Raw genomic sequence first — 24,391 nt, 5'->3', positions numbered from 1 at the left:
ATTTTCATTTGTATGAATTTCATTCAACAGAATTTTAGTGATTCGAATTGTTTAAGGTCAGAATTTTTAAGTTATCGAATCTTCATGTGTTCGAATTTTTATTTACACGAATGGTTATTAAATAGAATTCCTAAAACAGCGAATTTGATAGAAATTGCAAATAGCCGAGAACAAACAACCGTCAGAAAGATATCAGCAGAAATTTTAAAATAGACCAATCAGGAATTACTAAGAAAATTCTGATTAGTCTATTTTAAAAATTGTGCCAAATCTTTCTGACTTTTGTTTGTTCGGCCATTTGTAATTTCTCTCAAATGCCCTGTTTCAGGAATTCTATCAAATAACAATTCGTGTAAATAAAAATTCGGACACATATGAAGATTCGATAAATTAAAAATTCTGACATTAAACAATTCAAATCACTAAAATTCTGTTGAATGAGAATTATTGATAAATTAAAATTGGTTTAAATTATAATTCTTTTAAATTTTAAGTTGGATAAAAAAAATTTGGTAAAATAAAAATTTGGTACCTAAAAATCATGTTAAATAAAATTTCGTTTACAAAGAAAGTAACTCAAATACTAATTTAAAAAATGAAAATTCGTCTAAAAAGAAATTCTGTCAAATGAAATTCATACAAATGAAAATTCTAGCTAATGATTTTTATGTGATATCATGCGCCCCAAACAAAATATCACTTTTTCTACAAATAACGGAAATTTATTTATCCCTAGAGGTCGGAAACTTAAATTTAAACTCTGTGAACGATTTTTTTAAAGATAGTTGATCATATTCTAATTAAAATTTTTATTTAGCCTCTTTTTGACGACAAAGCATAATATATATATGTATCAACTGCGAACTAAACAAAGAAGGGAATTCAGGAGAGATTTTTTTTCTGCGCATTCGCAGTAGAGAAATAAAACTTGATCAACGCAGAAGCGTTTTAAATTCAAGGAAGATCAGCTGAGCGATGTTTATAACGTAATCGTCAATGGAAAATATTTACAAGTACGTTTAAAATTACCTTTCAATTTTTAAGTATCAATTTTCAATAAACAGTGAAATAGTGTTTTTCTTATTGTGCCACAGTAATTCATTGTAAAATGTGTTTTTTGATATTTGAGAGAAAATAATAACATAAGTTAACCTCACTTTTGAAATATTATTTTGTATAGCTGTTTAGAAACTAATTTTGTTTTTTAATCTCAATTTAAAATAAAGGTATGTTTTGTTTTTATAGAAATAGTGAGTCAATTTTTTAGATTGAAATTTTTTTAAAAATTTGTTAAATTTTACAAAATTCCACAAACTTTATAGAAACTGTAAACAAAAAAAATAAACAAGATTCTTTTTGTTTTCATACAATTTTTTCTGAATAAATTTTAGTTAAGTATTTTATTTTTTTTTTTTATCTAATTTATTTATTTTCAATATTTTTTTTCGTCAAATTTAATGAGAAGAAAAGAATCTTTCATCAATAAGCAAAACAAGTTAACTATTATTTCTATTCAAATCGAATTAAATCTAAATTGTTTACTAAAAATTGAAAAAAAATATAAAATGTGGAATTTTTTTAAAAAATATATTCAAATTAATGTTGATTATTTTCCAAAAATATAAAATAAATATTTTTAGTTTGAGGTTATGCTTTGGTATTAATCGATATTTTTATTTTCTAATTAATAACACAGTTCTACAAGGTATTTTTTTGAGATATCAGAGTGGTTTCCAATGTATGTTTGTGTCCTGGACACGATCCTGGGTTCCAAAATTTCGTATCACGTCAGGATTTTGAGTAAATTTGGGGTAAAGTCTCCAAAAACCGTGTTTTTGAGGGATTTCAGTTTTTTTTTCTCCTTAACCTGCCGTAATAGAGACTTCTATGTAGGCTTAAATTAAAGCTTATACCTTACACTTTAAGTCTTATATGCACAAAATAAAAAAAAATTTTGAAATTTTGAAAAAAATTAGGTTCAAGTCGCCCAAAAAGATTATTGGGGTCATTACCCCCATTTTTTCAAAATTTTTTTTTTATGCACATATGGGTCTTAAAATGTACGTTTTAAAATTTAATTTAAGCCTATATAGAAGTCTCTAGCACGTCAGGTTAAGGAGAAAAAAATACTGAAAACACTTGCCTTAAAAACACAGTTTTTGGGGTATTTACCGCCATTTTTTTTTGCATGATTTTCATTAAACCGATTATCAATGTTGTAGAAATTTTATTTAGACGAAAATTAATTTGCCAGAAATTCAATTTGATCGAATCTCAATTTGTCGGAAACATTGTCTAGTAGAATATTAGTATTTTTCAGAAAAATTAGAAAAAAATATTAATTTGCTTAAATATAAATATTCTATCAGAAAATGAAAATAATTGAAAATCAATTTGACAGTAATAAATTGGCGCGCAGTTTAAATTTGACCTATCAAAACATATCGAGAAAATTGTGATGCGGGTCAAATTTAAACTTCGCGATGAATTATTTCTGTCAAAAATTAATTTTTGTCTCTTTATTTTCTGGAACATTAATATTCGAGAAAATGGATATTATTTCCAATCTTTTCTCTGCAAAATTATTATTCTACAAGACGACGTTTCGGGGCCATGTCCAAAATTAGAATATGCAATATAATCGAATAATAATGTTAAAAAAAATCAGACCAAATGGTTCCCTTAAGATTTTCGTCTGCTGATTACGAATCTAAAGTCCGTTTTTAAAAATTCAAAATGGCGGATCCAATATGGCGGACGACATTTTTAAAAATCGATCCAATTGACGTGAAAATCGTTACTCAGGGGTTTTTGGGGTCTCTGATTACGAATATGATGTCCCTTTTTAAAAAATTCAAAATGGCGGATCCAATATGGCGGACCACATTTTTGAAAATCGATTTCAAGTCAATTGGATCGATTTTCAAAAATGTCGTCCGCCATATTGGATCCGCCATTTTGAATTTTTGATAACGGACATCATATTCGTAATCAGCGACCCCAAAAACCCCCAAATAACGATTTTCAAGTCAATTGGATCGATTTTCAAAAATGTCGTCCGCCATATTAGATCCGCCATTTTGAATTTTAAAAAACGGACTTTAGATTCGTAATCAGCAGACGAAAATCTTAAGGGAACCATTTGGTCTGATTTTTTTTAACATTATTATTCGATTATATTGCATACTAGCTGTCGCACCCGTCTTCGACGGTTATAATATTTAGATTTAATAAATTTTGAAATTTATAATTACATCCAACTATACGTGTTCTCTTGTATTAAAATATCTTTTTATAAATTTTTAATTATTATTTATTTAATTCAATTTAATTTTTTCACTGTTTTTAATAAAATTAAAATAATTTAAAATTGTATTTAATTTTATAGTATTGAAAATAAAAATTATTTTAATCAATACAATTTCAATTAAAGTTTTTTAAAATTTTAATTTAAATTGTATTGATTAAAATAATTTTTATTTTCAATACTATAAAATTAAATACAATTTTAAATTATTTTAATTTTATTAAAAGCAGTGAAAAAATTAAATTGAATTGAATAAATAATAATTAAAAATTTATAAAAAGATATTTTAATACAGGAGAACACGTATAGTTGGATGTAATTATGAAAATAATTTTATTTTATTATATTTATTATATTATATTTAAGTTTATTTAGTTTATTTAGTTTTATTATATTTAAAAATAATTTGTATCTATAATAATAATAATAATAATAATAATAATATTCAATAATAATAATAATAATTTAAATATAATAATTGTTAATTTCAAAAAGTAAAAAATTAATTTTCGATTTTTTATTTTTACAATATCTGATTTCATATTCAGATTTGCAATTATTAATTTTAAAATTCTGATAAAATTCTTAAATTAAAATTCTTAAAATTTCTTGTTAAAAGCATACTTAATTGGTCACAAAATTTTAAATAAAGAACGTTTAGTAAAGAATTATCAAAAAATAAAAAATGTTAAATTTTTTAAATTTTTTGAAAGTGTCATATTTTTGTTTAAATTAATATTTTTCATTGGTGTGCAGCTAAGATTGCGTTTAATACCCAACAGACTAAAAACATTATTGTTTTACTTATAAAAAGTTGAACATAACGAATTCTTATATTACAATGTTATTAAAAAAATTGGAAATTCAAAAATTTGATTTAGACTTTTAAATTCAGACTATTTACTTAATTTAATAAAAAAATTGATTGTATTTATGTGAAAAAATTAGGTACAAATAGTTTCAAATCAATCTGACAAAAAATAAAAAATTTGCATTTTTTTGATTTTTTAAAATTTTTTGAAAAAATGTCATAACTTTCGTTCATGTTAATATTTTTTAATCAAATATGGCTAAGATTTTAAGTTACGTTAAGACTGAATACACTGCCAAGTTTCACCTCAATCGGTTGAGCCGTTTTAAAGTTGTGCCGGTACAAAATATTGACGACAGACAGACAGACAGACAGACAGACAGACAGATAGACAGACAGACAGACAGAATTTTTATTTATGGCATATTTGTTATCTTTACTACTTAAAATGATAAACTATGCAAGAAAAAATTAATTTGGAGCAATGTACAGACAAAAGTCTGATTTTATTAATATAGATTCTAATTTTGGACATGGCCCCCTTTGACCCCTTGTATTTCGGAAAGGGGGCACATGCTCATCTTGAAATTTTGCAGGGATTATTGGGTCATCATATGTAACCATTTGGCATAAAAAAAGTTTCAAAATTCGAGGTACGAAAAAGGGGCATTTTTTGCATGGGGCTTGCCGAGGCTCTTTCTTTTCATGTCGTGAAAAGACATGACTTTAGCCGATTGTCTATTTTCACGTTGTAAAATGACGTGACTTTAGTCAAATTGTCTATTTTCCACCGAGAAATGACGTGACTTTAGTCAAATGTCTATTTTAACGCCGTGAACAGGCGTGACTTATTCTATACAACGTTTAAAGAATATTAAAAAATGTTTTTTATGTCGATCTAATGAGAAGTTTTTAAATGATACACGGAAAAAAATAGTTCGCGAAACTTTCGTAAACTAGTTTTTCACTTTTGGACGGTCCCAAAGTTTGGAAATTTTTTATTAATTTTTTCCAAGATTTCACGAACGTTCATCACTCTCTTCATGATGATCTATGTCTGCGCACGCGCACAAAAAAAAGTTTTGTGGAATCTTGAAAAAAAGTTAATGAAAGATTTCCAAACTTTGGGCCCGTCCAAAAGTGAACTACTAGTTTACAAAAGTTTCACGAACTATTTTTTTCCGTGTAGAATTTTGAAAAATATGAATAGGGTCACAGAGACCCTGAGTGTGCTTCGTGTTCGAAAAAAGAGGTGTATGCTCCGAGGGTTAAATAGATATATTAAATAAAAATTCAAATATAAATATACATTAATAAAATAAAAATAGAAATTTTTAAATATTTCTGTGGAATAAATTTGGTTAGATTGCTTTGGAAAATTGAATCTATTCGTTTTTTAGCGAAATGTGAACAATAAACTTTTCAAAATGAAAAAAAATATAGAAAATAATTTTTAAGATTCGGGAAGGCAAAAAAAGTTTGAATAAAATGTTTTACTCTTCGGATAACAGAGGATTGGGAAAAAAGGGGTTCGGATAATCGAGGTTCCACTGTATGTCATAATGATATATTGAAAAGTCATAGCCTAAATTTTCAGCAAGCTTCCCGTGTAGAAATTGCCCTACTAGGGCCCTAGTAGGGAATCAAACGCCTCACCTGATCAGGGCGACTAGAAAACCTGACAAAATTTCTGCATGGATTGCGACAGGTTAATTGGGTATTAGTTAAAAGATTGCAAATGTTATTGTTCTAAAATTGGGGTGAATATGTGTATGAAGATGCATCTCTCATACGCAGGTAAATTGTCTCGAATGCAAAGAGCGTCGCTGCTACGCCACTGAGGGGATACTCGAATTTCACGACATGTTTACAAAGATCCTAGAGATAAGTTGAGAATGGTCGCCCTTCTTTTCCTTCCCCTCCCAACCCCCCGTGCCCCCATGTCTCCTTCATGGGTGTAAGGTGACAGCTGCCTGCGCCTGCGTTGCGTTGCGAGCCTGTGTGGCACAAAACTACGTGTGCAACCGACCACCATCGACTATTCTGATGAAACAACAAGTCTTGCAGGGCCGGTTTTTCCACCGAGATACACTCAAAATTGGAATTCAAACAATTTTTTTTTCTTTAAATTTATCAAAAATTAACATCTTTTATGGTAGAAATGAGAGAGGAGACATCAAAATGGGCCCTCTGATGTCGGACCACTTTGGAATTTTCCCCTAAACCCCGCAAAGCTTATGGTGATATTGAAATTTACACAGGACCACAAACAAAAAAATCCAACTTTTTCCAAAGCGGGAATATGATTTTTTCACGTATTTTGATGCGCCGTCAGGATTTTTTTCTACTCTCAAAAAACATGTCTAATCAAACAATAAGTAACTCAAAATTCTTGTTGGCTTGGATTCTAGGGGTTTTTAGGATCTCAGTTTTTCAAAATTCAAAATGGCGGGCAAGGTTTTAAAAAAATTATTAGATTTTCATGCAAATCAGTATCTAGGGGTTTCTGGGGTCGCTGATGACGAATCCGATGTCAGATCCATATTGCATTCGATATTTTGAATTTTTGAAATCTGACATCGGATTCGTCATCAGCAACCCCAAAAACCCCTAGATACTGATTTGCATGAAAATCTAATAATTTTTTTAAAACCTTGTCCGCCATTTTGAATTTTGAAAATCTGAGACCATATTCGTAATTAGCGACCCCAAAAACCCAAGCCCAGAAGAATTTTGAGTTACTCGTTTGATTAGACATAATTTTTGAGGTTAGAAAAAAATCCTGACGTGATGGATATTTACTTGGATCAAGTATAATTTCTATTTAATTCAAGTAATACTTTTTTGAAGTGCATTTTTTTCGACTAGACACTTAAGAGTTTATATATTGAAAGCTGAAGATCAGTGAAACGAGTCAGTGATAGAAATCGCGTTATCGGGTTTTAATATATATGAGATCTCTCATCTGCAATTTTAAAAGTTTTAGTGTTAAACCATTTTTCTCAAGAAAGCCTCTGATTTAGAAAGGATTTTCAAGACTGTCAGAGAGAACACACGCACTCTGCTGCTTAGAATATCGAGACAAGAACCGCAAAGAAGTGAAACATAATCCAAGTTGCACCAGCCAGGTTTTTGAGCTCAGCGAAGCGAGGCAGCCGCAGCAACTAAAGAACGCGCGACGTTATATGAATCAGATTACATCTCGCGTTTGGTCGCTTATCTTTTCTTCTTCCCTACTCTCATCGAATCATCTCCAACGGTCCATAGCTCAAAATTCCCTTTTTAAATTTCACTGCAATTCACTAATCTCGTCCACTCCGCGACTTTAATTCCACTTCATTGAAATTTAAACTTTTTTTTTATTGAGAAATGGCGTAGAACTTTACTTTAACGGAATTTTTATGTTTCGAATAAATAAAATATATTATTTGCTTTTTGTATATTAACTAAAAAATGAAAGGCTTCCCTCCCCGACATTCAGACGCAAGAAGCAGGGTTCGATTCTTCAACTTCAAATTTTTCTGTTTCAAAACTAGAGTAGAAATTAAAATGGTACGATTGTAATTTAGCGCCATTTAAATTTCTGCTCTATTTTTTCGTACAAGTAAGGCAGAAGTTAAAATGGCACCGTTATTGCTTTATTTTTTCGTAAAAATAAAGCAAAAAAGGTGCCATTTTAATTTCTGACATACTTGTACGAAAAATTAGAGCAGAAATTAAAATGCTGCTGCTTTTGCTGTATTTTCAGTGAAAAATAGAGCAAAGACGGCGCCCATTTTAATTTCTGCCACAGTTGTACTGAAAAATAGAGAAAAAACGGAGCCATTTTAATTACTATTCTATTTTTACGAAAAACTAGAGCAGAAATTAAAATGGCACCATTGTAATTTAGCGCCATTTTCGCTATATATTTTTTTTCGTAAAAATAGAGCATAAATTAAAATGGCGACAAATAACAAAGGTGCCATTTTAATTTCTGCCTAAGTTTTACTAAAAGAATAGAGCAAAAACGGCTACATTTTAATTTCTGTCTTATTTTAATGAAAAACTGGAGTATAAATTAAAATGGCGCCGTTTGTGCTCTATTTCTACAAAAAACGAGCAGAAATTAAAATAGTACCTTTGTTATTTGTCGCCATTTCAATTTCTGCTCTATTTTTTTTGGAGAAATAGAGCAGGAACAATTTATTAAGTGAAATTTTTAGAAAATTGTTTCTCCTTTTATCGTTTACACTATTTCACATAAAAGGCTTTTATTTTTATACCAATTAAGTGAAACACTAGGTTTCAGTAATTTTTGAAAAATTTTTGCCTGTACCTAATAAAAAAAAAATATTGTTTTTTAAGAAAATGTGTTTATTTTAGAATACATCTTAACATTCAAAAGATCAAGAATTTCGTTTCACAGAAACATCAATGAGAAATCAATGCCTTACAAAACTGATTAAACATATTTATATATTTATATCTATTCCACTCTCAAATTGTTGAACACTACAATTTTTTGAATTACCCTAAATTTTTTTTTTTTTGTTTTGTTTAATTTGAAAGGGAATAGAGGTATAGTTCTGAAATCGAAAGTAAATTAAAATTCTCGTGTAGAAAAGAGGAGGGGGGGGAGAGAGAATACGTTTTTTCATTGAAAAATAAAGGAAAACTCGTTACTCGTTGTCGGCGTTGCTAGCTTGAAGGAAAACAGGCGCCTGTCCACCTTGCGCTACTTGAATTAATTGGGGCTGAGCTTGAATTGGAGCCGCTTGAATAATTATTGGTTGATTACTGCCGCCCTGCACTTGCATTCGTATCATCTGCAATTGTTGTGGCGTCAATTGAATCTAAAAATTACGAAAACAAAAATTAATTTTCCATTTTTTGCTTCATTTTTCAAAAACATACTTTCAATAGCTTTTTTTGTCACATTTTCGATTGGTAAAATGCATTTTTGAAACAAGGGGCGCATGATTATTACATAAAAATCATTAATTAGAATTTTAATTTCAAAGCATTATTAGAAATAATTATTTTAATTTTACAGAATTCCCATTCAATTGAATTTTATGTGATTCGAATTTTTAAATGACAAAAATTCCAATTCACCGAATTTTTAATTTTTCAGAATTTTTAATGGACAGAATTTATAAGACCGGCGAATTTTTATTTGTCCGAAATTACAAATGGCCGAACTTACAATGGACAGAAAGATTTTGGCGCAATTTTAAAAATTGACCAATCAGAAATTATCAAGGAAATCATGATTGGTCAATTTTTAAAATTGCACTGAAATCTTTGTGTCGATTGTAAGTTCGGACAAATGAAAATTCGGCGACTTAAAAATTTTATTAATTAAAAATTCGGACAAATTAAAATTCGGTGAATTGAAATTTCTGCTATTTAAAAATTCGATTAAATTAAATTTTTTTTAAATAATCATGTAAATTAAATGCCTATAAAATAAAAATTCTGCCAAACAAAAATTCGGCAGCTAAAAATTTTGTTTATTAAAAATACGTACAAATAGAAAATTTGTCAAATTTTAATTCGAAAATTGAAAAATCGTTTTAAAAATAAATATTTTAAATAAAATTTGTCCAAAAATTATTATTGTTATTATAGTTTGAAAAATTATCGAAAAAAAGGAAATCTTACTGGAATTTGTTGAATTTCTCCATTAGGCGTGACAATTTGTTGAACGATTTGAATGCCACCAGCTTGGGTAGAAGGATTTTGTTGAGGTTGTTGCAGTTGAATCACCGTCTGATTTGACGTTTGCTGCGGACTTTGTACATTTACCGATTGCGTATTCGTCTCCTGCAAAAGTTTTTAACGTTTCTTTACTATTTTTTAAATAAAAAAAATTTTTGGTTCATTATTTTCATGGTTCATTTTTTATTCTTAAAGTAATAGAGGTGCAAAAAATTGTTTTTAAACATTTTTTTTTTGCAAAATTATTTTTTTCACAAGAAAACTATAATGGCCCTTAAATTATTTTGCAAAGAACCCCGCACAAAATGTACAGAAAATGGATCCCTGTCGATTTTGATTAAACTTTGGGAAATTGTTGCTTTTGTAGTACCAAAGAAAAAAGTCTTATGATAAAATCCAAAAAAATTGACAGATTTTTTGTTAATTAATGTTTAAGTTGACAATTCACAGTGTAAAAGTCGGTGATGCTTACAAGTAAACAAAACGAAAATAATTAAATTAAAATGCTTGATACTGCCATTTTGAATTTTTGAAATCTGACTGTACATTTGTTATCAGCGACTCCGAAAACTCCCGTGCAACAAGTATCAAGCATTTTAATTTAATTATTTTCGTTTTGTTCACTTGTAAGCATCACCGACTTTTACACTGTGAATTGTCAACTTAAACATTAATTAACAAAAAATCTGTCCATTTTTTTGGATTTTATCATAAGACTTTTTTCTTTGGTACTACAAAAGCAACAATTTCCCAAAGTTTAATCAAAATCGACAGGGATCCATTTTCTGTACATTTTGTGCGGGGTTCTTTTCATGTATAATTTCCAATTTCACTTGCATTCAAATTCGAGGTTTTTTAAAACAACTCATTCTTTGAAAAAAAAATATTTTTATTTTTAATGGTTTTAATTTTATTTCTATGGCTAATTAAAAATTCATATTTTTCCGTTTTTATCTTATAAAGAAAATAGGAGAAGAAAAAATAAAGTAAAAAGTGATTTTTGTTGACTCGAATTCAAATAATCTGAATGTTTGGAAATGTTAATGCAAAATAATTAAGCGCCTCGAGATAATAATAAAAAAAATAAAAAATTAATTTTATTATTAAAAATAATAATTTGACAACAGAAAAGGCTTTTCATGAATGGACAAAAAAATGGTTTTAATCGTGATTTCAAATAATTGTTCGTTAACAACAAATCACTGAAATTGAAATTTATATTTCAATTTGCCTAATTAACAGAAAGTCTGGAGCAGGGATGAAAATCGGAATCGCTTACGTATTTCTGTGTTTGTAAATTAATTAAAAAAACAAAATAAATATAAAAAAAATTGTATTTTAATTAGAATAATATAATTAAATTATGATTATAATTTAATTACAATTATATTTTTTATACGCTTTTTTCAAGATTTTGAACAATCAATCGTATGGATTTAAAAAAAATTTTAATTTTTGCAAAAAATAAAATTTCTAAAATGGAGAAAAATAATTTTTTTTTTAAATTTTGAATACTATTTTTAATAATTTTAAATCCTAAATAATAGCAGAAAAAAGAATTATACTCCTTAACAACATTAATTTCGATAGACTGAAATTTCACTGATCCCTCTCATTAATAAAAAAAATCCTTTAAATGCAAAATAAAAAAGTATTAATATTCATTAGAAAAAGACAAAAAGAAAGGGAAAAAACGAATTTAGTGAGGATTTTTTTTATCTGCAAAATATAAAAAAGGTTGAGAGGAGAATTTCCATCCTTGCTCCAGGGGAAGTACTTTACCTCCGAGCTCCCAATGTTAATCGTCTGAATGTGTCCAGAGGAAGGCTGAACAATTTGAATAGGTTGATTTGTTCCGTTATTTTGTACATTCTGGTTAGCCGAGGCTTGCTGTTGGGCAAGTTGAAAGTAATAATGAACCTGATCGGAATTCATAGAAGTACGAACTGTATTTTCATTTTGCGCCTTGCTCTGCTTGAGTTCGTCACGTGGCACAATGTCAATGAGGAAATCGAATTGATCGTATTTCGTGATTGCCATTGCGATGTCGTTTCTTTGGAGGGTTCGCCTCTTGTTGTCCTCCGTGTGGACCCAAGCGCGCAGTGTCAGCTCGTGAATAAAAATTTCCGCCGCTTTTGAAAATAACATTGGCGCCTCGGCGCTTATCATTTTCACATCGCCGTCTAACTTCATTATTTTCTTTATCCTCGCCAATGGCAATGACTGTGTCTTAAGGTCCATCTGTCAACATTCATCACATAAATTAATATCGTTCCTAAAAACTAATTACCATTTTCATTGAAAAAATTTCTTTTTTCTATTTTACTGCCATTATGACGAATTTTTATTTATCCGAACGTACAATCGACAGAAAGATTTCGGCGATGTTCTTGATAATTTCTAATTGGTCAATTTTTGAGAATTGCGCCGAAATCTTTCTGTCGATTGTAAGTTCGGATAAATAAAAATTCTATCAATTAAAAATTGGGACAAACATTAAATATAAATGGTTTTGTTATTAAAAGAATCATGTTTTCTTTTTCAGCGGTGAACGTCTTGCGGGAAATATGCCAGAGCCAGTGCATCATCAAGTGAATGCAGCGCGGAAAACATTCCAAACTTTACATCAAATTGCAAAATTACTCAATACAAATTTGGATCCGGCGACGCTGAGTATTTGCGTGAGATTATGCGAAAATGGAGTTAATCCTCAGGCATTGGCAACTATTGTCAAAGAATTGCAAAAGGAAGTGAAAAATTTGGATTCAACTCCCGAAGAGTTTTCTCTCAATAAAACTCCGTCATTTAAATGAATATTTTCTCTCTTGCTTTCAATTAAAATTGTATTCATTTAGTTTATAAAGAAATTATTTTACAAAATAAAAATTAACAATGAAACGAGATTTCGTAAAAGAAAATATCACCTGAAAAATTCGAAATTAGTTTCTTTACAAATACATTTCTTCATTTTTTTTCTTTCCCCTTTTTTTCAATTAAAAACTTTTTAATTATTATTTTTAATTATCATTCAACTGAAAAAATAAATCTGATTTAAATAAATAAATTCTCTTACTGTGGTAATTTTTTTAATTTCCTCTGTAACTTTTGGCCAGAATTGTGTTAAATTTTGTTGGGCTTCCGAACTCCCGGGCGAAGCAATTTGTAAATCACCATTTGAATCGCCTTCCACTTCGCTATCCTGGTTTCTGTAAATTTCACAGTTCCATTAATATTAAAATATTTCCTTCTTTTTTTTGCAAAATTGTAGAAAATATATTTGCAAAAAAGAAGAATTTATATCTATTTTAATTCTCTTTTTTTGTGTAAAAATCGGTACAAACTGTAAAAAATTGACTTCAAGTACCTTGGAGAAGTTTCTATATTAAAATGTCAGGCATTATTTTTTCCATAAGAAAATTGCCATATAAATAATTGAAAATATCTCATTTTTATCGACAATAAAATATAAAAATAAAAAAAAAAACAGTGAAATTATCAGTATTTGCTCAACTGCTCGTCATTTATTATCCATAGACTACTTTCAATTTGATATTTGTCAATATATTTCCGTCAAGTAAAAATAATAAACAGTACACGAATTGTAAATTATTTCAAAAATAATTTTTAAAACATAAAACTTAAGAGTGCATTTTTTGTGAAACAATATTATTTTGAAACGTTAAATGTATATAATTAAAGGAGAAAAAAATATGATACATAAAGTGAAAAATATATATTTATCAAAAAAACAAGTGACAACATAACCTTAAAAAAGAATCAATATTTACTTACGCATTAACAAAGAAAACCGACATTTTTCAAATATTTTTTATACGTATAAATAAAATGCCAAATGAATAATTGATAATTAGTCTATCATTTTGATCTTGCTTGCACGGGAAATACAAATTTCGTTCGAAAAATTGCAATTCGTTGAGACGATGGTCGTTAGTTTCACCACCAATCACACAACTTTGTCAAGTGACCAATTAGTTTGTGGGCGCCTTCTCAGACGGCGCCTCTCATCTCACAGTAGGGGAAAAAAGCGCGAAATTCAAAAATACCAATAAGTATATATATATATATATATAAATGGGACATTCTACGTAAAGCGGACAATCCAATAAATTAAATAAATCAATATTACAATTTTATTAAAAATCCATTAAACAAAGGGAAATGGGTGTGGATTATTTTCAATCAAGGCGTTTACGAGATGTAAATTTTTCAAAATTGGAGAATTTTAATGATTTTTTATTTTTTATTTCTCATAACTTCCTTAAAAATGCATTTTTTTTAAAATGTGCGTGTTTTCAACTGAACCTTTCAATAATTAAATTTAATTTTTAACTTTTTCCAAATTAGAAAATTAAAATTTACTATATTTTTTGTATTTTTAAGAAACTTATGAGGATTCAAAAATAAAAAATCATTAAAATTCTCCAATTTTGAAAAATTTATATCTCGTAAACTTGATGAAAGAATATACAATTTATAATTTTTTAAATTATGTATTTTGACAAACAGTTAAAAGACTCTGACAGAATTAGTTTAATAAAATTTACTCCGTTGATGTCATAGAAAACTACTGTACATAAATTATTTTTTTTTACTCTAATCAAAATTATTATACAAGGTGATTTTTATGTTCCGGACCCCCTAGAAATTTTATTTTAATCTAATTTTTTTCGTTTAAAAAAAAAATAAAGTGGAATTAATAGTATATTATGTGGCAAGCACGTAAAGTAGTACTTTTTAGGTGAGGATGTAATTTTCAGTACGAGCTGTCGTTAGTGCGACGTAGGTGAGACGAAGGCGAGCTGTAGGTGAGATGAAGACGAGCCGAAGGCGAGTCGAGTCGAGCCGAAAGCGAGCCGAGTCGAACCGAAGTCGCACAGACAGCGAGTATTGAAATCATCCGAACCTAAAAATTACTACGTGCGAGCCACATACGCTATTTTTTTCGCCATTGTTATGAAAAAGTGAAACAATTTTAAAGAAAAAAAATAATAAAAATTGATAAATAAAATAAAAGCAAAAAAAAAAATTATGCAAAAATTAACAACTGCCTAAAAAAGACTTTATAGGGCAGTTTACTGCCTAAAAAAGACTTTATACGGCAGTTTGCTGCCTAAAAAAGTCTTTTTTAGGCAGTTGGCCCAAACTGCCTTAAAAAGTGCTACTTTATCTGCCCAAAACAGGCACAAAAAAGACACTTTTTCATGTCAATGGCGAAAAAAAAAATTTTTCAGGGAGTCCTTAACATAAAAATCGCCCTGTATATTTTATTTAAACTAAGAATTATTTTCTTAATTAATTAAATTAATTTTGTTATCGTCAATATAAAATGGAAAATATTTTATAATTCTCTAATATTATAAGGAAACAAATAATAAAAAGTACGTCGTTAAATTCAATCATGAATCGTTCTGTAGCTGCTGATTTTTAAGAAAATATGATTTAATATTTCCTTAGACGTCATTTTTTCCGAATTGCTAATTCGAACAATTCCCCCGAATTCACGAATGTAATAGTCCAATTCCTTTTCATTGGACGTATCCTTTGTTTCCATATACTTGTTAGTGAGTTGCGAGAGTTTTAAAAAATCCGAGCTAAAAGCTTCGTCCAAATCGAATAGCTCCAAAGCCGGAGGTGGAAGCTCTTGAAAACTCGGAGGAAATACCTTTTGATAAAAAAGGCATTTTTTAAATTTAGTTTTTTTTCATGAATTAAAATAATAATATTATTAAACAATTTTTGTTTAATTATATGGAAAATTTTCTCTTTTACCGAGGCTTGTGTGGGCGGCAAGGGCGTTTCAAAGTTTGGAGCAATTAAACTCAGGGGCTCGTGTTTCACATTTAAAACTTTGTATGCTTTTATGCACGCTGGAACCATATCTAAATTGACGGAGTAAAAATTTCTTTTAAATAATTTTGTATATTCACGTGGCATATCCATATTGTCCATATCTTGAGTGCATACTTTTGGATCGTCCGCCCTTTGAGTAATATCTGGCACAAAATTGTACTCCCAATACTGAAAATTAAAAACGTTCATTTTTCATGCAATAATTAATTAATTAATTAAAAATTTGTTTGCTATTTTGAAAAAATTGAAATTATACATCAACATCCTCGTGGTGAATTTCTTTCGTTGATACACCCTCGGTGTCGAAAAAATCGAAAATCATTTCACGCAATGAATCATTCTTTTCTTTTTCTAAATAAGCGTCAGTAAACATTCTCGATGAACCGAGGACCACCAATTTTCCAGAATTTGTTCTCGAGGAATAATAAGCGCAAACTGGTCTATTTGTTGGAATTGCAATCGATCCACTCGAGAGTGCAATTCCTGATGGAGAAGCAATATTCAATGTTGCCCCATATGGATAAAGGAATTTCAATCCTCTGCAAAAGAAATTATTTAAATGTCAAAAAAAAAATGAGTAAATTAATCAAGAGAAGGACAAATAAAAATAAAATCGAAAACTTTCATTTTTTCTCAATTTTATTTTGGTATTTGTTGAAAATTTTCCATTTTTTTTTTTGTTAATAAATAAATAAAATAAAATATTATTATTTTAATTTATTGAATGAAAAATAATTCTTACGTTTGTTCGTCTCTGTTTTTTAAAAACAGTGATTTGTTTGAAAATCCCTGAGAAATGACACATTCTTTCGGATGTAACGACTGACTGTAATTCATCCGCACAACAGTATCTAAAATTAAAATATAAACAAACAAACAAACAATTAAAATATATTATAACAAAAACAAAATATAAATATATACATAATACTAAATAGTTATTCAAAAAATTTAAAAATGAAATTTTCTAAAATTTTATTTACCATTGTTAACCATTATTCCAAATTCCTCTAACAAAAAATTGATATTTGTATTGAATTTATTTTCTCCACCTTCGCCTAACATTACAAGTACATTTCCACCGGAATTAATATAATTCCTAATGGAATTCAATTCTAATTCCGTAAATTTGCTTTTTGGTCCCGGCAAAACCAAGACTTTGCAATTTATCAAGGATTCTTGTGAAAGAACATCGCTGTTTCTAAATGAAAAAAAATGTCAATAAAAATGTTTAAAAAATGCAACATACAAAAATTAAAATTTTTATTTTAAAGTATTTTTATTAAAAATAATTAATTCTTAGACCAATTTTTTCAATTTTCGAAATAATATTTAACAGAATTTCTTTTTCAAACGAATTTTTACATAACAAAATTTTTAGCTGACAAATTTTTGTTTGGCAGAATTTTTATTTTACAATCATTTTCTTTACATGACATTTTTTTACATAATTTTTTGTTTAAAAGAATTTTAATATATCCGAATTTTCATTTGTCCGAACAATCGACAAAAAGAAAAAATCGGTGCAATTTTAAGAATTTACCAATCTCGATTTTTTTTATAATTTCTAATTGATCAATTTTTAAAAATTGCGCCAAAATCTTTCTGTCGATTATTTGTTCGGTTATTTGTAATTTCGGACAAATGACAAACAAATCTATCTATGACTTTTTATAAAAGAGAACTTTTAATTTAACAGAATTCTCATTCAATTGAATTTTATATTATTCGAATTTTTAAATGGCAGAAATTTCAGTTCACCAAATTTTAATTTATCCGAATTTTTATTTGTACGAATATTTAATTGATAGAATTTTTAAGACGCCGAATTTTCATTTGTCCGAAATTACAAACAAACAAACAATCGACAGAAAGATTTCGGCGAAATTTTCAAAAATTGACCAATTAGAAATTATCAAGAAAATCGTGATTGGTCAATTTTTGAAAATTGCGCCGAAATCTTTCTGTCAATTTTTTGTTCGGACATTTGTAATTTCGGACAAATGAAAATTCAGTGAATTGGAATTTATGTTATTTAAAAATTCGATTGAATGGGAATTCTGTTATTAAATTAAAATTCTTTTAAATAAAAAGTCAAGTAAATTAAAAGACTATGTAAAATAAAAATTTTGCCAAACAAAAATTCGGTAGCTAAAAATTTGGTTAAGTAAAAATGTGTATAAAAAAAATTCTGTCAAATTTGATAAAAATTGGAGCATTGAAAAATCGATTTTTTGAAAGGTCTTTACTGTGGTTTAACACCTTAAATAAATAATAATTGTTATTATAAAAAAGCGTCAAATAAAGTAATATCACGATTTTTTAATGAAATATTATTAAATATTACGAGCTATGGTTATTATAATTAATTATAAAATGTAAACAAACTCTAAGAATTTCCATTTTGATTTGAGCTTCCTTTGTAGAACCTTGAATTCTTCATTGAGTTTCCTTTCATTTTTCGAACTATCGAAAATAATTGTATTTGAACTACTGTCACCGGCACCAATCACAGAAGTCATACTTGACACTTGAAGAACATCAAATTCTTATTTTTATAACAATACGACTGTATTTGTAATTTTTTTTATTATTACCTCATGACAGCGTGAGTGAAAAACGTGGAACTGACAAACGTTGCCATGACGACAGGAATCAAATCAAATCTTATTGTTTTTATTGGCTGCCTTCCGAAAACCATCCACCAATCATGCTTTACGCTCAAACAAGGCGGAAGGAAATTTAAAGTGGTAGAAGTGTCATTTAAAAGCCATTCATACAAGTGTTTTTTTATCAAATATAAATATAAAAATATCTAGTTTGGCATTAAAAATAATACTTTAACCCAAATAATTGAAAAAAATATCAAATTAAAAGACACTTTTTTTTGTAACAAAATGATTTTATTAATTTTTTTTTTATAGAATACACATCGACTAACTACTTTCGAATTTAATAGCGAGCTTGCCTGGCAAAGATCTGCGCTCATTGCAAAAAAATACCATCGACCATATCTCGGATTCATCACATTTGTTTGTTATTTTTTTCTTTTAACGGCTTTACGTGTGTTTTTTATTTTTTTTTTTTTTTAGGCCGTGGCCTCAAATCCGAGACAAATAAAGCAAAATCGCGTATGTATTTTTCTTTTGGAGACGTCGTTTCTTCAAGAAATATCTTTTTTTCATTATTACTATTATTAATAATATTATTATTTATTAATATTACTATTATTATTAATTATTATAACTATTATTTATTGTTATTGTTTGTAATCTCTCTACCGCACGTATAAATATCGAAGGTTTGGAAGCCTGTGACTAACTAAACCTAAAAAAAAAAACTAAAAAAAATTTAGATATGATTTTCGGAAAAAATGACGTCTCATCTCAAAAATACGTTTAGTTGTTTTTTTTTCATTTCAAAAATTTACAATATCAAAAAAAGCTCAACTCTTTCTCGCGAAAGATAACAAAGTTAAACTTCCTTCCGCAAGAATCAAGAAGGCGGGCTCTCTCTTTCTCTCTCTCTCTCTCTCCCTTTTTCTGTTTCTCATTTTTCTACTATCGTCGAACGCAAACGCCCCTGGATTCTTTTCTAGCAATAATACAAGGAACCCAAGTTCACTAGGAAGTAAATTCAACGGAACTTGTGTGCAAAATTCAATAAATCTCAATCCAGTCATTGATGTTTCTTTTCTTTCTTCTTCTTTGTCGTTTTTACTAATAACTCTTTCTCTCTCACACACATACATACACACTCATTTTCTCTACGATACATTTAGTGGAATTTTCCAAAAAACATTTTTTTTCTTTTTCATTTTTTTTAAAGGGGTATTTACATTCGAGAAGGATAGTAGTCGCGCGATTGTGATTTGGAGAAAAATGCAATTTTTGTTTGTTTTGTTTTGAAAAAGACGATCAATTATTGGCGTTTCGCCTCTGTAATGCGGCCGCTAAATCTTGTCTAAGTGCGGCTTGTTGTTTTTGATCCGCAAGAGATTGAACTGATCTCAAACCATTAACAATGTCCTTTGTCTTTCCAAAATAAATTTCATTCAATGTATTTCTTATCTTGTTTTCCATGTCCTCCACTAAACGACCGATATTTACAATATGCGGCGACGTTTCCGTTATTGATGCGTCTTGTTCCACCTGTAAAATAATTTAAAAAAATTTTTATTTTCATTTGAAATTAATGAAGAAAGAGGTTCAATATAAGAAATAATTTCATACTTTTTTTTATAGAAAAAAAAAAAATAAAATTCTATTTTTATTTTATTACCTGTCTGGTGAGACTGCCTCCAAGATTCATTGTTCCCGATCCATGTTTATTTGTCTGAAGCCAAAGCATTGCCGTCGACGTAAGTTTATAATGAGCATTTCTTCCCGTTGATTTCTCTTGTACTTCGACAACGTGTATTGAGTCCCAGCAACCCTTGATTTTCTTGGATCCATCGCCGGCTTTCTTAATAAGAATCACACCAGCGAATCCATGATCCAAATCCCAAAGATAAACGGATGATACACCACCCTCGAAATATAATTCTCTATATTGATCGAATGCATGATTTGCGTCTACTTCTAGTTTTCTTAGCCTTTCGGAAGGCATCGATCCATCCTCGAGTGGAGGATCATATGCATTACTCCATGGTGATCTTGGAAGCAATAACAATTCAATGTAAAAAAAGGTTTCAACTATTTTAGCCACTTTCACCAAAAAATATCAAATATTTCAATGAAATTAACAATAAAATATTCTGTAAATTAATTTCTTGCATGAAATCGCAAAGTGATATTCAAATTAAATATAATGATTTTTTTTCTATGTTTCGATATCAACAACATCGAATTTCTATTTAACCAGATTTTATAAAATAAAATTCATAATTAATAGAATTTTCTTACCGAAGAATTTTTTAATTGATTTTTCATTTAATGAAATTTCTATTTATTTGTTTTTTCATATATATCTAATTTAGCGAATTTTTATTTAACAGAATTTTTGATTAACAAAATTTACATTTAACGGAATTTTCACAGATATTTATTTCAAAGAATTTCTGAATAATGACATTTTTATTTAATTGAATTTTTCTATTGATTTAATTTTACTTAAATCTGAATTTTTATTTAATCGAATTTTCACTTATCTTAATTCTTATTTAGTAGAACTTTTATTTAGCCAAATTTTTATTTCAACTAATTTTCAATTAATAGATAAAATTCGATTGAATCAGGTTTTGAATCGACTTTAAGGCACGAAAAAGTCTCTTTTAAAAAATTTATCTAAAGTTAATTCTCCATAAATTGAATCAAATAGTTTAAAAAAGTTTTAAGATAAATATATTTTCAAAAATTATTCAAAAATAAATTTTTTATGTACTGCCTCATATAAAAACTCAATAACAAGCCAAGTATTTGTGATAAATAAAATAGAATTCTTTATTAAGAATAATTCATGAAAATATTTTTAAAAAATGTTATTTATAATATTTACTGTTATTAAAAAAAAATTCAAAATTCTTTTTTCTAAACTATTTTTAGGTCTTATTTATTTGTTTATTAATTTAAAGTCAATTTATAGAAATTTTTTTTCAGATTTTCAATAAAAACTTATATTTAAGGTCAATCCCCGGGAAATTGTTTGAGTCAAATAATGAAAATAATTTTTAAGTTGGAAGAATTTTCAAGATTTTAACTAATAAAAATTTAAAACAGAAATCTAACACAAAAATAAATTTTTAAAAATTATTCAAAGCTAATTTTGTAATGTCCTTCTATATCATATAAAAATTGAATAAATAAATCGATCAGTTATTTTTTACACCATAAAAACCGAAATAAATTTCATTTTATCCGAAAAAAACTGGCCAATATCGCTAAACCTTCGTAAAGTACAGAGTTCAAGCTTTAATTTGACTCCTATGATAAATACCCGGTAGAAATTTTCAAAAACTGCAAAGAACGTGATTTTTAAGTTTTACCCCGACTTTTATAAAAATCCAGACGTGATGGGAGGTTTTCGTTGCCAGATTTAGTTCCATAAATATATACAGGGTGATTTTTATGTTCTGGACCCCCTAAAATTTTTTTTTAATTCCAATATTTTTGTTTAAAAAACGAAAAAAATGTGTATAAAAAAAAAATTTCAGATGGTCCGGAACATAAAAATTACCCTGTATAAAATCATATATTTTTTACAGGACCACAAAAAACATCATAAATGCAAGAAAAAGGAAAGTACAATTTCAAAATAGTTTCTAATGATTTTAACGCTATTTTTCGTATAAATTTTAATTTTTACAGAAATACTTATTATTTACCGATGATTTCATGAAAATATAAAAATTGTTTAAACAAATTATTGTTGTATTTATGATTTCAATTGAATTCGATTATTAATTTGTATTATTTCTGGTTTTGTCATTTTAAAAAATTTGAATTGAAATACCTGTACGAATCTCCGTCTCTGTTATAATCACAGAGAAGATAATCCCTTCCTGATTCCTTGTCTTTAGCTATTTTCAAAGGCTGATCTATTGAAGACAGTAAATCCTCACAAAGCGAAGGTACTAAATCAATTAAATCGCTTAAATTTTTTTCAATATGTTGAGGTGGCAGCCTCCGCATTAAATCTAAAGCGCAATCCATTTGCTTTTCCGTCTGTAAATTATTTATTTATAACAATAATAATAAAAAATTATTATATATTATAAAGTTGAAGTTTATTAATTGGATAATAATTTTTTTTAAATTACTACAGCAAAGTATATTAAACAATTACATTATTTATTTTCAGATAAGGAAAAAAATATTTTATAATAAAATTTCAAGTTAAAAGAGTAGTAAACTTTTTTGTTTATTTCAACGTTCATAACTTCAGAAACATATTTTCCAAATGGCAAAAATAAAAGTAAATTTAAAGTAAAGTGAAAGAATTACAATTTTTTTTAAACAAAAAATTCAAAAAAAAAATACAATTTTTGTCGAAAAGTATAGAAATTTCTGAATCTCAAGTTATAAAGATAAGTTTTGAATTCTATTTTAAGATCATTCGAACGCTCAAAACTGGGAAAGTTTAGAAACAATAACAGTGACCTCTTTTAAAAGTGAACGAATCAAATGACCACAAATGACCTCAATTTTTTTTTTCACTGAGAAAAAAATTTAACATATTTTTTATTTAATTCCTATTGTTTGAAACAAAGTGATTGTTAAAAGTTTATCTTATCATTAATCACCTGTTTCTTTCATTTTTTTTCACAAAAGTCTGTTTTAGATTATAGTAGAAACCTAACCTCAAAAAAAAAAATAAAAAAACTAAAAAATAAACATTTCATTTTTCCGAAGATAATTTATTTCATTGATAAGAGTAATTTAAAAATAATAATTTTTAAAAAATTATTTATCTCTTATTAATTTCAATAGAAAACAATTTGAATTTCTTTTTGAAAAGATATATAAACAAATTGGAGAAAATTTTAGGTTATGTCAATTGTAGTCCTATATATTTAATGTGATAATGTTAAAATAGAATTTTAAATTAAATTTTATTTTACATTTGATTGAAAAATTTAAAAAAAAATTATTTTAATTGAAATTGAAAGGTATTTTGAAAGTTTACTAAAAAATGACAGACGTTAAAACGATGAAAAAAATAAATGACAACTCACCATTGTAAATCGATGATAAATCTGATTCTTGAGCAAAATTAAAATTCCAATTAAATTGTTGTATTATTAAAATGAAAGTACCGGGAATTTTAGGTGACCGTCAAGAGTTTTGTGAAACTTTTAGGATTTGTGAAAAAAAATAACATTTATAGGGTGTGTCAAGTGTCAGTGAACCGCACTCATGACACGGACACATACAACCAAATTTCCAACTTATTTCTATTTTCTAGTTAGTTTTAATCTAGGGAATTTTGGAGATAATACGGTCTTCATAGTTACAATATAAACAGGTTTGTCTACTTGTGACATTTTTATCGGTATTCAATCGAGTTCGATATGTGACGTCAGCAGCAGGGAGTGACAACAATGCCAATGACATGTTAAGGTGCTTCTACAACAACTTGCAATTTGTACTTGATTTGTATTTTCTTGGTACACTGGAAAACTTTTGGATCAGCAGCTGCCCCAAACGAAAAATTTCTATATTCAGTTAACTTCACTCATATAAAAACGCATGGCAAATATTAAGTATGAAGTTAATTGAATATAGATATTTTCCGTTTGGGGCAGCTGCTGCACCAAAATTTTTTCAGTGTATGCACTCAACAAATTTTCAGTTATCGAAAATAAAATTAATTAATTCAATTTTAATATTGTCACGCAATTATGATAATAAACAAAACATTATAAACGCTATTGTTAATATGATTTTTAGAGTCGCTATTAAATACGAATTTCAAATCAGATTTGAAAAAAATCAAAATGGCGGATACAATATGGCCGACAAAAAAAATTAAAAATCATACAGATTTGCTTGAAAATTGTTACTCGAGGGTTTTCGGGGTCGCTGATTACGAATTTAATGTTACATTTGCAAAATTTACGAAATTCAAAAAAAAAATACAATTTTTTTCGTTTTTCTGAAAAACTGTTGTCTTTTAGCATTTTTGTTACTATAATAAAATATTTATAATGAAACTTTTCAAGTATGGAAACTTAATCTACAATGTTTGAAGAATAATAAAAA

At 27.8% G+C, this 24,391-nt stretch overlaps 4 protein-coding genes across 8 annotated transcripts in view; 1 reads left to right on the top strand and 3 right to left on the bottom strand.

The window, feature by feature from the left end:
- Positions 1–12,885, top strand: part of LOC127288971 (mitotic-spindle organizing protein 1-like) — a 29,823-nt gene extending 16,938 nt beyond the window's left edge. For 2 of the 4 annotated variants that reach the window (XM_051316696.1, XM_051316698.1), the window contains exon 2: positions 12,367–12,885. In XM_051316696.1, the coding sequence (XP_051172653.1) occupies positions 12,389–12,634 (246 nt within the window). In that variant the 5' untranslated portion in view covers positions 12,367–12,388 and the 3' untranslated portion in view covers positions 12,635–12,885. Of the gene's footprint in view, positions 1–851; positions 1,014–1,077; positions 1,227–12,366 lie in introns of those variants that run through there. The other 2 variants (XM_051316695.1, XM_051316697.1) reach the window with 2 other exon arrangements.
- On the bottom strand, positions 8,454–13,812 carry LOC127288968 (nuclear transcription factor Y subunit gamma-like). 2 transcript variants are annotated; one of them, XM_051316692.1, is made up of 5 exons: positions 13,614–13,812; positions 12,895–13,027; positions 11,769–12,062; positions 9,765–9,926; positions 8,454–8,953 (listed from the first exon to the last, which is right to left on the bottom strand). In XM_051316692.1, exons 1-5 carry the CDS (start codon positions 13,634–13,636, stop codon positions 8,780–8,782), a joined length of 786 nt encoding a protein of 261 aa, XP_051172649.1. In that variant the 5' UTR covers positions 13,637–13,812; the 3' UTR covers positions 8,454–8,779. The 2 variants fall into 2 exon arrangements, with proteins under 2 accessions (XP_051172649.1, XP_051172648.1); XM_051316691.1 differs by having other exon boundaries at positions 11,604–12,062; positions 13,614–13,811.
- A 507-nt stretch (positions 13,813–14,319) lies between these two features.
- Positions 14,320–18,434, bottom strand: LOC127288966 (intraflagellar transport protein 52 homolog). Its single transcript, XM_051316687.1, has 6 exons — positions 18,081–18,434; positions 16,676–16,893; positions 16,435–16,543; positions 15,949–16,231; positions 15,612–15,860; positions 14,320–15,504 (listed from the first exon to the last, which is right to left on the bottom strand). Exons 1-6 carry the CDS (start codon positions 18,212–18,214, stop codon positions 15,235–15,237), a joined length of 1,263 nt encoding a protein of 420 aa, XP_051172644.1. The 5' UTR covers positions 18,215–18,434; the 3' UTR covers positions 14,320–15,234.
- Positions 18,435–18,573: 139 nt separating this feature from the next.
- Positions 18,574–23,578, bottom strand: LOC127288970 (F-actin-capping protein subunit beta). The gene is made up of 4 exons (XM_051316694.1): positions 23,365–23,578; positions 22,143–22,354; positions 19,974–20,346; positions 18,574–19,843 (listed from the first exon to the last, which is right to left on the bottom strand). Exons 1-4 carry the CDS (start codon positions 23,365–23,367, stop codon positions 19,610–19,612), a joined length of 822 nt encoding a protein of 273 aa, XP_051172651.1. The 5' UTR covers positions 23,368–23,578; the 3' UTR covers positions 18,574–19,609.
- Positions 23,579–24,391: the final 813 nt, after the last annotated feature.

Source organism: Leptopilina boulardi, unplaced genomic scaffold (genome assembly GCF_019393585.1).
Source record: "Leptopilina boulardi isolate dan_hultmark-lab unplaced genomic scaffold, ZJU_Lbou_2.1 LbouV2_399, whole genome shotgun sequence".
In the NCBI taxonomy this organism is placed as follows: Eukaryota; Metazoa; Arthropoda; class Insecta; order Hymenoptera; family Figitidae; genus Leptopilina; species Leptopilina boulardi.
This window is presented reverse-complemented; position numbering and strand designations above follow the sequence as displayed.